Below are 12,758 nucleotides of genomic sequence, written 5' to 3' on the forward strand. Positions count from 1 at the left end.
TGGAGTATAAATGTTCTGTGTATAATAGCCTATTGTCTGACATTAGCTAGCCCTTGCACACGCTCTACTTTGCATACTGGGTGCTTACAATTAGCCAAATGGGACTTGTATCTGTGTTCATCCTCTCAATTAGCTTGTAGCGGAAACACTGATTTCCCCAAAGGTCAAATTATTCCTCTGACATAGCGCCCCCTTTCATGTGGTGTCTCTTGTTTTAAGCTGGTCCCGTGAAGCCAAGTGTACTTTAAGCATATTTTTATTGGTCTAATAGGTCTGCAGTTCGAAGGCCAACTTTTGATGTGCAACCATTTGAATCCATTAGCCCTGGCTTTTGCTGTTTAGTGACTTGTTCAACAGTTTGAAGATAATAAAAATGTCTACCTTATTATCCAGGGAACCAGCGGAGAGGGACGTAATGGTGTAGCGCCGTGATCATTTTCAGTTTGAATATTCATCTAATTTTGTTTATAAAATGAAAGAAAGCTGTAGAGATGGCTAAAAAAAAACTGGATGGAGCAAGAACTTGGAAACTTCACACAAAAAGTTACCCAGGACTTGGCTGTTTGTGTCGTTCCTTTTGTAGAATAAATTGTATAAAGAAACAAAGCATCCAGGCAGATACAGCAGGAGTCTGTACTAGTGTTGTCTCGATTTCGATACTAAGGAAGACTCGAGACTCCATAGAATGTATTTTCAACATTAAATCGTAGTACTTTCTTTTATATTCCCATGTGTCTTAAATCTGTGTAATCCCTCAGTGTCCAGTATGTTCATAGTGGTCCATGGATGTATTGTAGTCTATGTTTCTTATACTTGTACTGATACAGCTCAAGATCATTCTAAAGACATTCAGGAAAGGTTCATTTCTGTCCAATTGATGCGAATTTTTAGTATCAATACTTGCTGAAATGAGAATCTAGTTTCGATACTAGTTTTAGCATCGATTAGTATTTGATTTTCAATACTTTTACCACCCTAGTCAATACTAAATTGTCCCGCTTCGTCCAGCAATCAAACCAAGGTCTTTGCTAACAATGATGTAACCCTGCAACCTCGACAAGCTTTGTAGTTCGGGCTGAATTATAGTTACGGTAAGATTCGAATTATATTAGATTTGATGATTTATAACGTGTCTATTCCTTTTATATCTTCATAGGTCCAAGGAGTTGATCAAGGAAGCCATCAAGGACAATGACTTCATGAGTAACCTGGAGGCGTCCCAGATCCAGGAGATCGTGGACTGCATGTACCCGGTGGAGTACGCCAAGCACAGCCTCATCATCAAGGAGGGAGATGTGGGCTCTCTGGTCTACGTCCTGGCAGGTAAGACAGCTCCGCAGAAATGATAAATGTTTGTGAAACCCATTGTCTTTGAACGCATCCCCATAGGTCTGACTGTGAAACGAAAGGGCATTTTTGATGAGATGATCGCGCAGGTGAAGAAACGGCTGGCGATGCTGCGTTCACTGACATCCTGTTGATTCCATTTGACGACAAAGTGAGCCCGCTGAGGCTTTTAGACGGGACTGATTTTTTTTCTACTTCGGCTTTTATTTACACTGCATCGCTTGACGTGATTGTGAAAAATATTGACCATATGGGAGCAAAAAAAGTAAAAATGGCAGCTCTTATCTAGCCAATAGATTTGACCACAGTGACACAGAGTTTATGCCACTGAAATCAACTAGATCAATACAACAATATACCGCAGTTGAAGTTCATAGTATGTTTTGATTGAGGTCACATAGAAGTGCAAACAGTGTATAATTGTGCCTATTATGAAAGCAGCAGATGACCCACTATCGCAGATGCTAGGTTGGCGTTTGCGTGCTGGTGAAAGCATTTTAATCACTGTCTGAAATGGGAGTTGCAGAGAGGGATTATGAGGGCGGAATTAATTAATAAACTAATTTATTTGAATGTCATTATTTTGTTTACCATTGTTGTTCCAGCATTGCATGTTTTAGCGTGTAGTTGGAATGTTTGTCCACTGATCCGCACGTTGGCAGTTGAAATCCTGCGCTGGACATAAACATCATTGGTTGAGCGGTCAGACCCATTGATCCACAGGTTGGCGGTGCGATACTACCTCGCACAGATGAATGCTGTTGTTGTGTCCTAGGGCAAGACACTTTGCCCCCAGTAGCTGCGTGGATTGGTGTATGATTGTGTGTGTGAATGGGTGAGTGTAAAGTCCTTTGAGCACCCTCTTATGAAAAAAGGTAGAAAGAAATTGTTGCCTATAATCATGTCAATAAACATTAATATTTTTGCGGTACTTACATAATTGAAAATGAAAAGTAGGAGTAAATTATTAATCTAAATCCCCCATAGTTGTTGATACATATATAGTAGCTGAACCAAGCACATATAACTTTGTTGGATAAAGTTAAATGCAGTTTTACAGTGCATGTGTTTGTGCTGTGTCTCCATCCGAGCCGAACCTCACAGTTGTTGTGATGTAGTGGTCAGTCAGCCGCAGACTCCAAATGCATCAGCCTTCAGCGCGGGCAGCTCATACTCCAGAGTTTTTGTCAAAGGTTGGACAATAAAAGATGGCATTTAAAGGTTAATATTTTACAAGGAGGTGCGCTGCTATTGATTGAGGGATTTGTCTCTAGTGGGCCACCTTTTTAGATTACGGACTCTACTTGGCATTTCTAGTTTTATTGTGCTGTTGCGACGTAGCTGGAAATTAAACGTCTTTAAAGTAGTTTCACTCATGTGTGATGTAATGTTTACTGCATGTTTACTTCTACCAAAATGACTTCGTAGTAGAGACGGGACAAGATCTTGTGCCACAACATCGCCTCAAGGTAGTGCACATATGAGGAAAATGAGGAAAATGAGCTTACTTATCTTTACATGTGACGTGGACAATAAAAAGAAGGGCTCAACACAAATGAGTTATGTTTTGAGAAGCTGTATTTCAAACAAAAACTGCAAAACTGATTTATGATTTATGTTGAAATCTGTCTTGTCTCGTCTTGTGGGAACTGTGTCTCAGTCCGTCCCTTCTTCATAAGTACTATCTTCATTTGTTGACAGTACTATTTCAACTGCGGCCTCGCTGCACTGTTTTGTTTACTTACTCATATAGTGATATTTGTGTGCAGGTCGTGGTGTATGTTTGTGTGTGCTCTGTTTAATTGGTCTCTGTGAGTTTAGGTTAATTTCCTTGAGGTACTCTTAGCCCCACCCCCTGTGAAAACAACAGCAGGTTTATCCATCAGCCGGGTACTCTCGAGCCTCTTTCTCAACATCTGGACAAAATTCCTGGACGCTGCTCCTGACAGATTTCAAAAGTGCAAACTTCCTTAGTAACATAGCAAAAGAAAATTGATATCTCTCAAGTGGACAGAAGTTTTAAAGAGTTAATACGTTTCTTCCTCAGCCAACTGCAGCTCCAGGGGCAAATTTCCTCATCTACTAATATGAATATTCATTTTCAAGTAGCCTGTGGTTTGCATGGCAATTATAGGCCTGTAGTAGTTTTAGTAGTAGGCCTGTAGTAGCAGGCCTGTTGTAGTAGACCTGTAATAGATGTAATAGCAGGCCTGTAGTAGTAGCCCTGTAGTAGAAAGCCTGTATTAGTTGTAGTAGCAGGCCTGTAGTAGTAGGCATGTAGTAGCCTAAAGTAGTAGGCCTGTAGTAGTAGGCCTGTAGTAGCCTGTAGTAGTAAAGAGTAAAGGGGGTAAAGATTGTATTGAAATAAAAGACATGGAGGTCATATATTCTTCTGTTTACACGCTGTTTACATGTTTATATAAATTACAAAATTTAGTTGTGAGTCAGTGAGAGGATAAGAGGGGGACACTCTCTTACCCCCCCGTGATTTCCACTCATATTCAGTTCCGACAGAGTAAGGGTAAGTCACTGTTAAATACCACCAAAGCCATATTTTGTATCATCATTCATCCCTCTAATCTGCTAATATGATTCTTCAGTGACATTACAAAATAACTCAACCGAAAAAAAAAAAAAAAAAAAAAAAATCATTATTCGAAATTGTTCTTAATCTCCAATAAAACCAAACTGTGCTGCAAAGTGTGACTAAAAAAAACAGTTGACTTTCATTACTTGCGTGACCCTGACTCGTCTTTCTCCGTAAAAAGCATGGTGCAGTTTGGCTCATGTGGCTGGTGTGATGGGGCCAACTACTCTCTGGAGAAGCATCCCTCTGTTTGAATGCCAACACAAATGTTATGGCTGCATTCTGTCTTCATTTAGTGACTCACAGGCTTTAACTCCCTGCTCCCTGTGCCCTGGATAAGAACTATGACTTAGGAGGTAATTATATTTAGGAGATGAGTCAGTCAGATCGATCAGTGTGTACCCGCCTGCATCTCTACTCCAGTTTACTCCCGGGAATTGGTGCATGTTTTTATACAGGAGTCACGGATCACTGGAGCCACATGGAGAGATGCGTCCTACCACTTAAATGTCAATATTCGCTATAGAATATCTCCAAGCAGTATTAGTAGTGATTTAGGTCTTGATTACAAAGTTGCTAAAGCTCTATAGTCTCTATAAATGCAGTGAATACTACTTAGTTATTTGGCATTTTCTGATGCCAAATAGCAGTCCAAGCTTGTAACCAGTGAAAGAAGCAGGCTGGATTAGATCAGTAATTGTGCGTATTGGCAAGGTTTCTTTGTAGATAGTGATTTGCATATTCATTTGGCTTATCAAGCTAGTTTGTTTTAATACTAGTACAAGCTCTTAATTCAGCAAAATGTCTATAACTTGTGAAAAGCCAGTTTAGTGAATAAGTGGTTAGCACACTTTTCTCACAGTAAGAACATCAAAGGTTTGATTCCCGCATTTAGTTTGAAGAGCTTTCCTGTGTCTGGGTGGGTTTCCTCTGGTTTACTTGTCACTAATAATATGAAGTCTATAATCTTCCAGTTGGGTACTTCTGGCCAAGATCTAAGACCAAGATTCTGGGTCTGGAGCTGCTTTGAAGTTGTTCACCATTCCTGACAGGTTGCCCAGTGGTAATCTTTGCAAGATGGGTCAAAGTCAAAGCACTCATTTTTCCAAACCACACATACAACTGTGGTAAATGGTCCATTTTTATAGAGCATTTTTCCAACTTCAAGGCACTTCAAAGCGCTTTACCTTAAAGAACCACTCACACATTCACACAGACATTCACACATCAGTGTACACAGACACTGGGGGCAAGGTGGGTCTTGTCCAAGGACACAATGACAACATTCATCTGTGGGAGCTGGAATCATACCACCAACCTGTGGATCTGACCGCTCAACCAATGATGAGAGTGGGATTCGAACTGCCAACTTTCAGATCTGTCAACAAACACTACCAACTGAACTACTGTCAGTCCATATATGAACAACAATATAACATCTACACTATAAGAACAACGAGCCGTGAAAACAGTGTTTATCTTATGAAAATGTGATCATTTGACCTTTCAAGTGATGATCTGCTAACGATAAGTGTAGGCAGCTCTTATGGTATATGTAAAAAGTTCCATTGCAAACACAGATAGCTCTGTTTTGATGACATTTGGCAAAACATATTTTTCCTCTCTGGGACAGATTGATTTATTGATTTCAGCAAAAATACATTTGACTTTTGAAAATATTACTATAGATACAAACAGTAAACTGCAAGCCTCTGCTGACTTTTTAAAGTGGAAGTTATTTATATATTTTTTGCTAATTAACTCTTCATTTATTTTGCATATATTTTTCTGTATTTAATTTTAAAGGTCTGAAATTGAAAACATAGGCCTGTCACAATAACTATTATATCAACTAACCGTTCTATATGTGAAAGCTGGAACAATATTTTGGGCCTCAAAATGTATCATGTGCACAATTTCTTTGTAAAAGTTTTGAGATTTAGGGATTTTATGTTGTTAAATGAGCTGTAGAGGGTTCAAAAAGTTACTTCTGTGGCTAATTATTGGTTTATTATGCTATTCATTTATTGCAGCTCACGCCATTTAATGATACTACCTATTTAAAATAAATGTACTAGTATTTTCTTGCAGTATTTTCAAAATTTGTTCTTATTGTATAAGTATTACACTTATTGTATGTAAGTGGCATAAAGCAGTTTCAGTATTATGGTTTATCGCAGTATTTCTCTGTGGCAATATATCATGCTTTAAAATGTGTTATTGTGACAGGTCTATTAAAACACGCTACTTTTATCTTGGCACCACGTCACAAAGTATAATACCCAAAGCTGCGTACTCGTTGCTATTCCTCTGGTGCTTCCAAATATATTGATCAGTCTAGTCTCTGTGGATTGTTTTGAAAAAAAAAACAATGAACTTACCATGTGTTTTACCTACACACTTCTGCAAAATGAGTAATGCATGTTTAGCTCTGACAATAACAAGTGCGCTCTTGACTTTATATTACGCCTGTAAGACCAGATATGCAAACAGAGGTCTACAATCTAACTGGAAAATGCAAATGAAATGCAAAAAAGATCCACGGTAAGTTCCAGCACAGCACCTGGCTTCAACGCTATACCAAAAAGAGGGGGGGGAATGTATAATAAATAAATGTGACAAAAATGGAGTGACATGATAAATAGATGACATGATGATAGTACATTGTCATTTTTCATTACCAATTTGACATCACTGAATATTAAAATAAATATGGCCATGCTAGCTCGGCGTTTGCGAGCTGACGAGATGAGAAAAGATTTTAATCACTGTCTGAAACGGGAGCTGGAGAGGGGGATTGTTAGCGTAGGTGAGTCGTCATGCTAGGTCACAAATGGGGAAGTGTCTTGATGAAATGGTTCCTCTTGAATGCAAACTGAAGATAGAAATGAAAGGTGGGAAGTGCTGTCAAGGACTTTTCTGATTTCTAAGATAGCGGAATAGGTTCTTTGAGAGATTTGATGTAATATTAGCAGATGGATTGTCCGATGTCCAATTACAAAGCTTTATGTATTGAACAGAAAAGTATTTAATTGCATTTTTGTGTGAATATGTATGCATTTTTTTATATTTTTATGTTTCCTGTTACTATGAAAAGTATTTTAATATCATAAAATAGGACTACACAATATATTTAAATCAAGAATACAAGTGAGAGTAGGTGCAATTATCATATCACAAAGACTGTAATTATTTAGCTGGTAGAATGTACTATGCAAAGAACAAAATATTCTGTCTTTTTATAGAAAAGTCTTGTTTCAACCTCTCCAAATATGTTCTGAAATTCATTGGCTTCTTGTATTAGTTTATCACTTTATAATTCAGTCAAATGTTAATGCTCCTGGAGTTGTTTACAATGTGCAGCCTGAACAGAATCCTATTTTTAAGCACATATTGCAAATCTAATCCCAATCGTAACACTTTGAAGAAAAAAAAAAAAAAGCAATTTTGCAGCCCAAATATAGAAGATTAGTTAAATTCCAATACAAACAAATGATGTTTACATTTGTGCAAACTGAAGGCCATGTAACCCCATGTCTAATCCCATTTTGTTCCCTTAAGGCATACATCATCCACTTCTCTTCAGTTTTGCTTCTTTATGACAGCTGATTATCTCTTATGGCCTGAACTTGTTTTGCATAGAAAACAAATGCTATCAGCAGAGCCTGGGGGTTGAGGCCCTGTTGCCAAAGTGTTTGCAAGTCTATGGGAGTTTGTAACGTGGAGTGACAGGCAGTAGGCTCGTGCCATGTATGTCACACCCACAGCTGCAGCCGCTCTGTTCTACATGATTTTCTTATCAAATGAGCTGTTCCGCTGCACACTGCCGTCTCTTAGTGGAACTTGGCAGGTTAATAAGGCAGTGAGGTGACGGAGACACTCACAAAAAAACAGGTTATGGAGTGAAATGATCTATGAAGACTTTTCTGAGTGGCAGGTGCAGTTTGGAAGTCTATTGCTTCATTTTGAATAGTCTACTGTAACTTACCACTTACCACCTCATGTAGCTGGTGCAATACACGCTCATAGTGAGCACATATCCACGCCGGCTGTTGCTTTGAGACTCATTTGATTGCTAACCATTTTCAAATAGCTTAAATGTGTATGCTAGCCCTTGTTTGGCCTGGTCTGTGCAGTGACATTTAACGAGTATGGCTAACTTCGCCAATATTTATACTGGCACGCTGTTATTGTGTCACCCTTTGTCTCACCAGGTTGTTATTGTAAATGATATTGTTAATAAATCACCTGGTTAATAATAATAATAATAATAATAATAATAATAATAATAATAATAATAATAATAATAATAATAATAATAATAAATGAAATACATTTTAAAAAGTAATACAAAAAAAAAACATAATAAAATAAAATAAAAGCTTTAAATACTTATATATACTACCCCCCTGATGGTCCAAACTCTTACAAATAAAATATAGCTAAATGAAACTGCAAAATGTGTGAATCATTACTAAAATACCATTAACACAGAAAATCAAACTGGCTAATGTGAACATTTCCTTCTCAATATTAACCTATTGGATGATAACAAGCTATTTGAAGAAGAAGAATTATAGAATGTCAAGCATGCCCCAAACTCACCTCTCTACACCTCTTTTCATTTTGCCTTAAACTCTTTACCTCATCTCCATCCATTCGTGCCAAAGTCAAGTCTTAGCTCTGTTTGTTTAATCAATAGCCTTCCAATGGCCTCCTTCATGCTAAGCCAGCATATTACCTGCCCATTCTATTTAAACAACCCGCAGTAGTTAGCTTTTGTTACAGATGTGCCAGATAATTGGAGATTAGACACAACAGTAGCCGCTCGAATGGAAAAGATCTTGGCACCAATTTTGCTCTGTGATGAGGCTGGCCCGCCATGGACATTTTAATGATATTTTGTTGTCGGCCCTCGTTTTAAAAACACAGAGCTGATTGCGATAGACTAGACAAAAGGTGAAGTTTCCATGGCGATGAGATGAGATTTTTGATTGGCCGTGGCACCGGTGTAGAGGCGCGCAGGTGGCACATAATGATCATAACCATTGTAATCATGTTTCAATGAAGTGTTTCCCCCCAAACAGAAGAACATAGCAACACTAGCAACACTATCCTGGCTTTTGTTAGGCTGCATAATGAAGGAAAGAGGATTTAAAAGAGAATTACAGAAAAAATATGGATTATGGAACTTATTAAAAGTTTACTTAATTACTCTGAAAGCCAAATCTTTTCTTACTTGGCGGTACTTGGTGTGAGAAGTTTGAGAGCCGCTGGTATAATGCTATTCTTAATCGTCTTTTCTGAACTTTTGGCCTCATTATGGCGGGTTCCCGATCAAAAACATTCGATTCAGTTGTTTTTTATTTCATCCTTGCATATTCGAGCAATACCGTGTTGATTTCCAGATCTCGAAACACCTTTTGACTGGCTCATACATGTTTTTAAAGTCTTTTCACCTCATGTTCTGAATGTTCTGAAGTCAATTACATTAATCTTCTCTTTATCTATAGCTTGTATTTATTCAATTACAGAGGTGCCTCTCACAGATCTGACGTGTAAATTGACCTGGTGGCATCATCTGTTGTCGAACTTTTAAATATCAAAGCTATATTGGTGTTAAATGATCATTAATTTTCTGACTGACCAGTACAGATCAGATTAAAACCCATTTAGCCTACACCCCTGTCTCTTTATTTTATTTCAAACATGACCAGATTGTCCAGTTGTAGCATACACAGACCATAACGTTATATATATTTAGAGTTGATATTTTGAGCACATTCACATCCAGTTTCTTGTATCCCTCAGTGCTTTTCTTCTGTGGATCTTGGCATTGTTTGTGTAGAATCGCCCGACCTACCTGGTGCAGCCGTCCCCTATGGCAGGACTCAGGAGCTGTCACAAAGAACAGACCCTTTATGGCGTGTATAGTGGGATGTATAGGACCACAGTGCAGTTTATTTTCCGCTTCTGACTTGTGTAGTGATGTGCAAAATTAAATGGCAACAAAAAAAACCCCAAGTGAAATAATAAAAGTGGCTGTACCTGGTCTTCTCACTGCAGTGGAGCCATATGTGTTTCCTGCTTATACATATGTAAAAGCAGATTTTGGGCATCATCTGAATCAGAACAAAGCAAAACAAACTCCGCTCTGATCTCTAGAAGTTAAGAAAAGCACTTGTAAAGTCATCACGGTGAATAATTAGGATGCTGGAATGCATTGAAGAATAACTTAAACTGGTTGTGTTTTTCATGATAGTAAAGATCAGACACAGCACACTTCTTCCCCAGGCTACTCCAATTTATTCTACAACGATGCCTTTAAAGCAGACAAAGTACATTACAGGCCGCTGTCTTAAAAACGTGAAACTCTAGTTCATTTTAAAAGGTTTGCAGTGGTCCATAGTTATTCCTCACTTACATTATGCATTCAGAGCATCCTAATTTTTCACCGCAATGAGTTTATAAGCTTCTCACAACTCCCAGAGACCACAGCGGAGTTTTGCCGCAGCGGTAATGCTAACAACAACTAGCATGCTAAGATGGATTTCGTGATTAATGGACTATAATTAGAGAATTAGATGGAGATAGCACACACTGGACATGTTTTGACCTCAAGAACTGCTTATACCATACATTTTGCACAGATATATGTGAAGGAAATATGTGAAGAGGGTACAGCTTTAAACAAGACTTAACTATTAAAACTGCATACACACACACACACACACACACACACACATAACATAATGCACATGTACCTCATATAATTTGAACTGTGAGCTGGTAGTTACATTTTTTATTAGGATATTATGCAAAATTCAAATAGACTTCTTCCAAGTTGTGCTTCTACAAGGTTCTGGCTTAATATTTTAGCCTAAAATAAATAAGAAATCTCAGTGAAGTCAAACATTCATGGACGATAGCTCTGCCAGTATGAACAGTGCAATGCGGCCATCTTGAAAAAACAGACAATGTTTACATGCTCGTGCCATTCCGGGCTCACGTGCTGTCCTTGGACGCCGTGCGACTGCACTGGTGGTCTTCTGGTAAATATCTGCAGTGTGAGTAGGATTTTAAAGCCAGTAGATGACATTGAATCATGACAGCTTGATGGCACACTGGGTGGGAATTACACACCAGCTGCCTTTTGAATTAAACATTTTATATCATGAAAATATTAATGCTCTAAAGGACATTGTGTATTGAGGATCATGACATGCTTTTTATTTCAATTCAATTTCATTTTATTGTAGGAATATGATATAAAGTCCATTTCATCATCTACTTTGTGAAAGTAAAAGTGAAAATGAAAGTGAGCTTTTTTGTGATTGTAAAAAACACCAAATCACATGAAAAAGACAGATTAGTCTTCTGGGTTTGTCCTTCATGTAAAGGAATGTGTCAGTATAAAACATTTTAATTGGATGATACATTTTGAAAAGGAAAAAAGTCAAAAAGCATGCCAAACTTTGTTTTACAATGCTCATCAAAAAGAGCTTAAAGTGCACTGCGTAACATCTCCCAAGACACACCACCTCTTCTCTTTGAAGATGTTATTGCTTAGCCTGGAATGTTTCACAGTATGGCATTAAACCATAGACTTTATATACACACACACACACACACCCCTACACACACACGCACACACCCCCCCACACACCCCCACACATATATATAAATGGACATACTGTAGCTAACCCACTAGTTCCAAACAGGAAGTGATCATGGACGCACTTCTGGCTCCATTGACTCTGGCTCCAGTTCACTTTACATTGAAAGATGTTCCTCTCTCTGTAACTGCTGCTGTCAGGCTCGTCATTTTGGTCTTCAAATGTTCACAGTACCTCGCTATTTGCTATTTTGTCCGTAAATCAAAATATGAACATTTATAACAGACAAATCAGGTGCCTTGCTTTTCTGAGGCTGCTCCAACTAGCATTAGCAACAGGTTTGACTGACAGTGTTGCTAAGGTCCCTCTCCCTGCTAAGCCGTGGTGCAGACAGGAAGGGGGCGTTACCTTCAACAGCTCTGCTTCAGATTGGCTCTTTTGTTGCTATGATACTCGTGGTTGGAATTCCAAACATGGCACTCGGCTTCAAATTGGCCCCTATAATTTCTAGCCTCAATGAGCTTCATTTGACTGGAGCTGAATGCTGTGGGTGAGGTCACACTCACTTAGCCCACTTCTTTATACAGTCTATGCATTAAACACATCTATCACCATGGAAACGAGAAGGTGGAAACATCAAGCCAAGTTACAGGTCAAATCTGTGAAGAGGCGACCTTGCTCACAGTAAGAATGTTTGTTTTTCAGTTTTCTTCAGCAATGAAAACACTTTTAAAAATAAATGTGCTTGATGAATATGTTTAATGCAACAGCATCTCCATGGAGACCAACAGGTGGCAGACCGCCCCAAAGAAAACCCCCCTCACCCCTCCACAAACATAGTGTACACAGGGGAAAGGCATGGCACTAGACAGCATACTTTTGTCGTATTGTGCTTGAATAATGCATTTGTCTGCATTTGTTATCTTTTAGGCACTTCAAGATGCCTCTGTATTTTTTATTAGTTTGTCTAAGCTCAGCAGGGGAAGAGGAACGACAAGCACACGACGGGTGATGGTGCAATATGACCAAAGTGTCAGACTGTACAGCTCAAAGACACTGAAGGTCCTTAACATTTTAGCTGGAAGCACATTTTATTCAATTGTGGTGTTAGTGGATTTATGGCACTACACAGCTTTCTCTATCTCAAATTGGTAGCAGTGCCAATTAGTGTCTTGTTTCTTGTCAGGTAAGGCTGGTAAAATCCTCAA

The 12,758-nt window shown here is 38.6% G+C and overlaps 1 protein-coding gene across 2 annotated transcripts in view; it reads left to right on the forward strand.

The window, feature by feature from the left end:
• LOC117382184 (cGMP-dependent protein kinase 1-like) overlaps window positions 1–12,758 on the forward strand; it is a 169,686-nt gene that overhangs the window by 22,733 nt on the left and 134,195 nt on the right. For both annotated transcript variants that reach the window (XM_033979277.2, XM_033979276.2), the window contains exon 2: window positions 1,157–1,323. In XM_033979277.2, coding sequence (XP_033835168.1) covers window positions 1,157–1,323 — 167 coding nt within the window. The remainder of the gene's footprint in view (window positions 1–1,156; window positions 1,324–12,758) is intronic.

Source organism: Periophthalmus magnuspinnatus, chromosome 15, assembly GCF_009829125.3.
Source record: "Periophthalmus magnuspinnatus isolate fPerMag1 chromosome 15, fPerMag1.2.pri, whole genome shotgun sequence".
In the NCBI taxonomy this organism is placed as follows: Eukaryota; Metazoa; Chordata; class Actinopteri; order Gobiiformes; family Gobiidae; genus Periophthalmus; species Periophthalmus magnuspinnatus.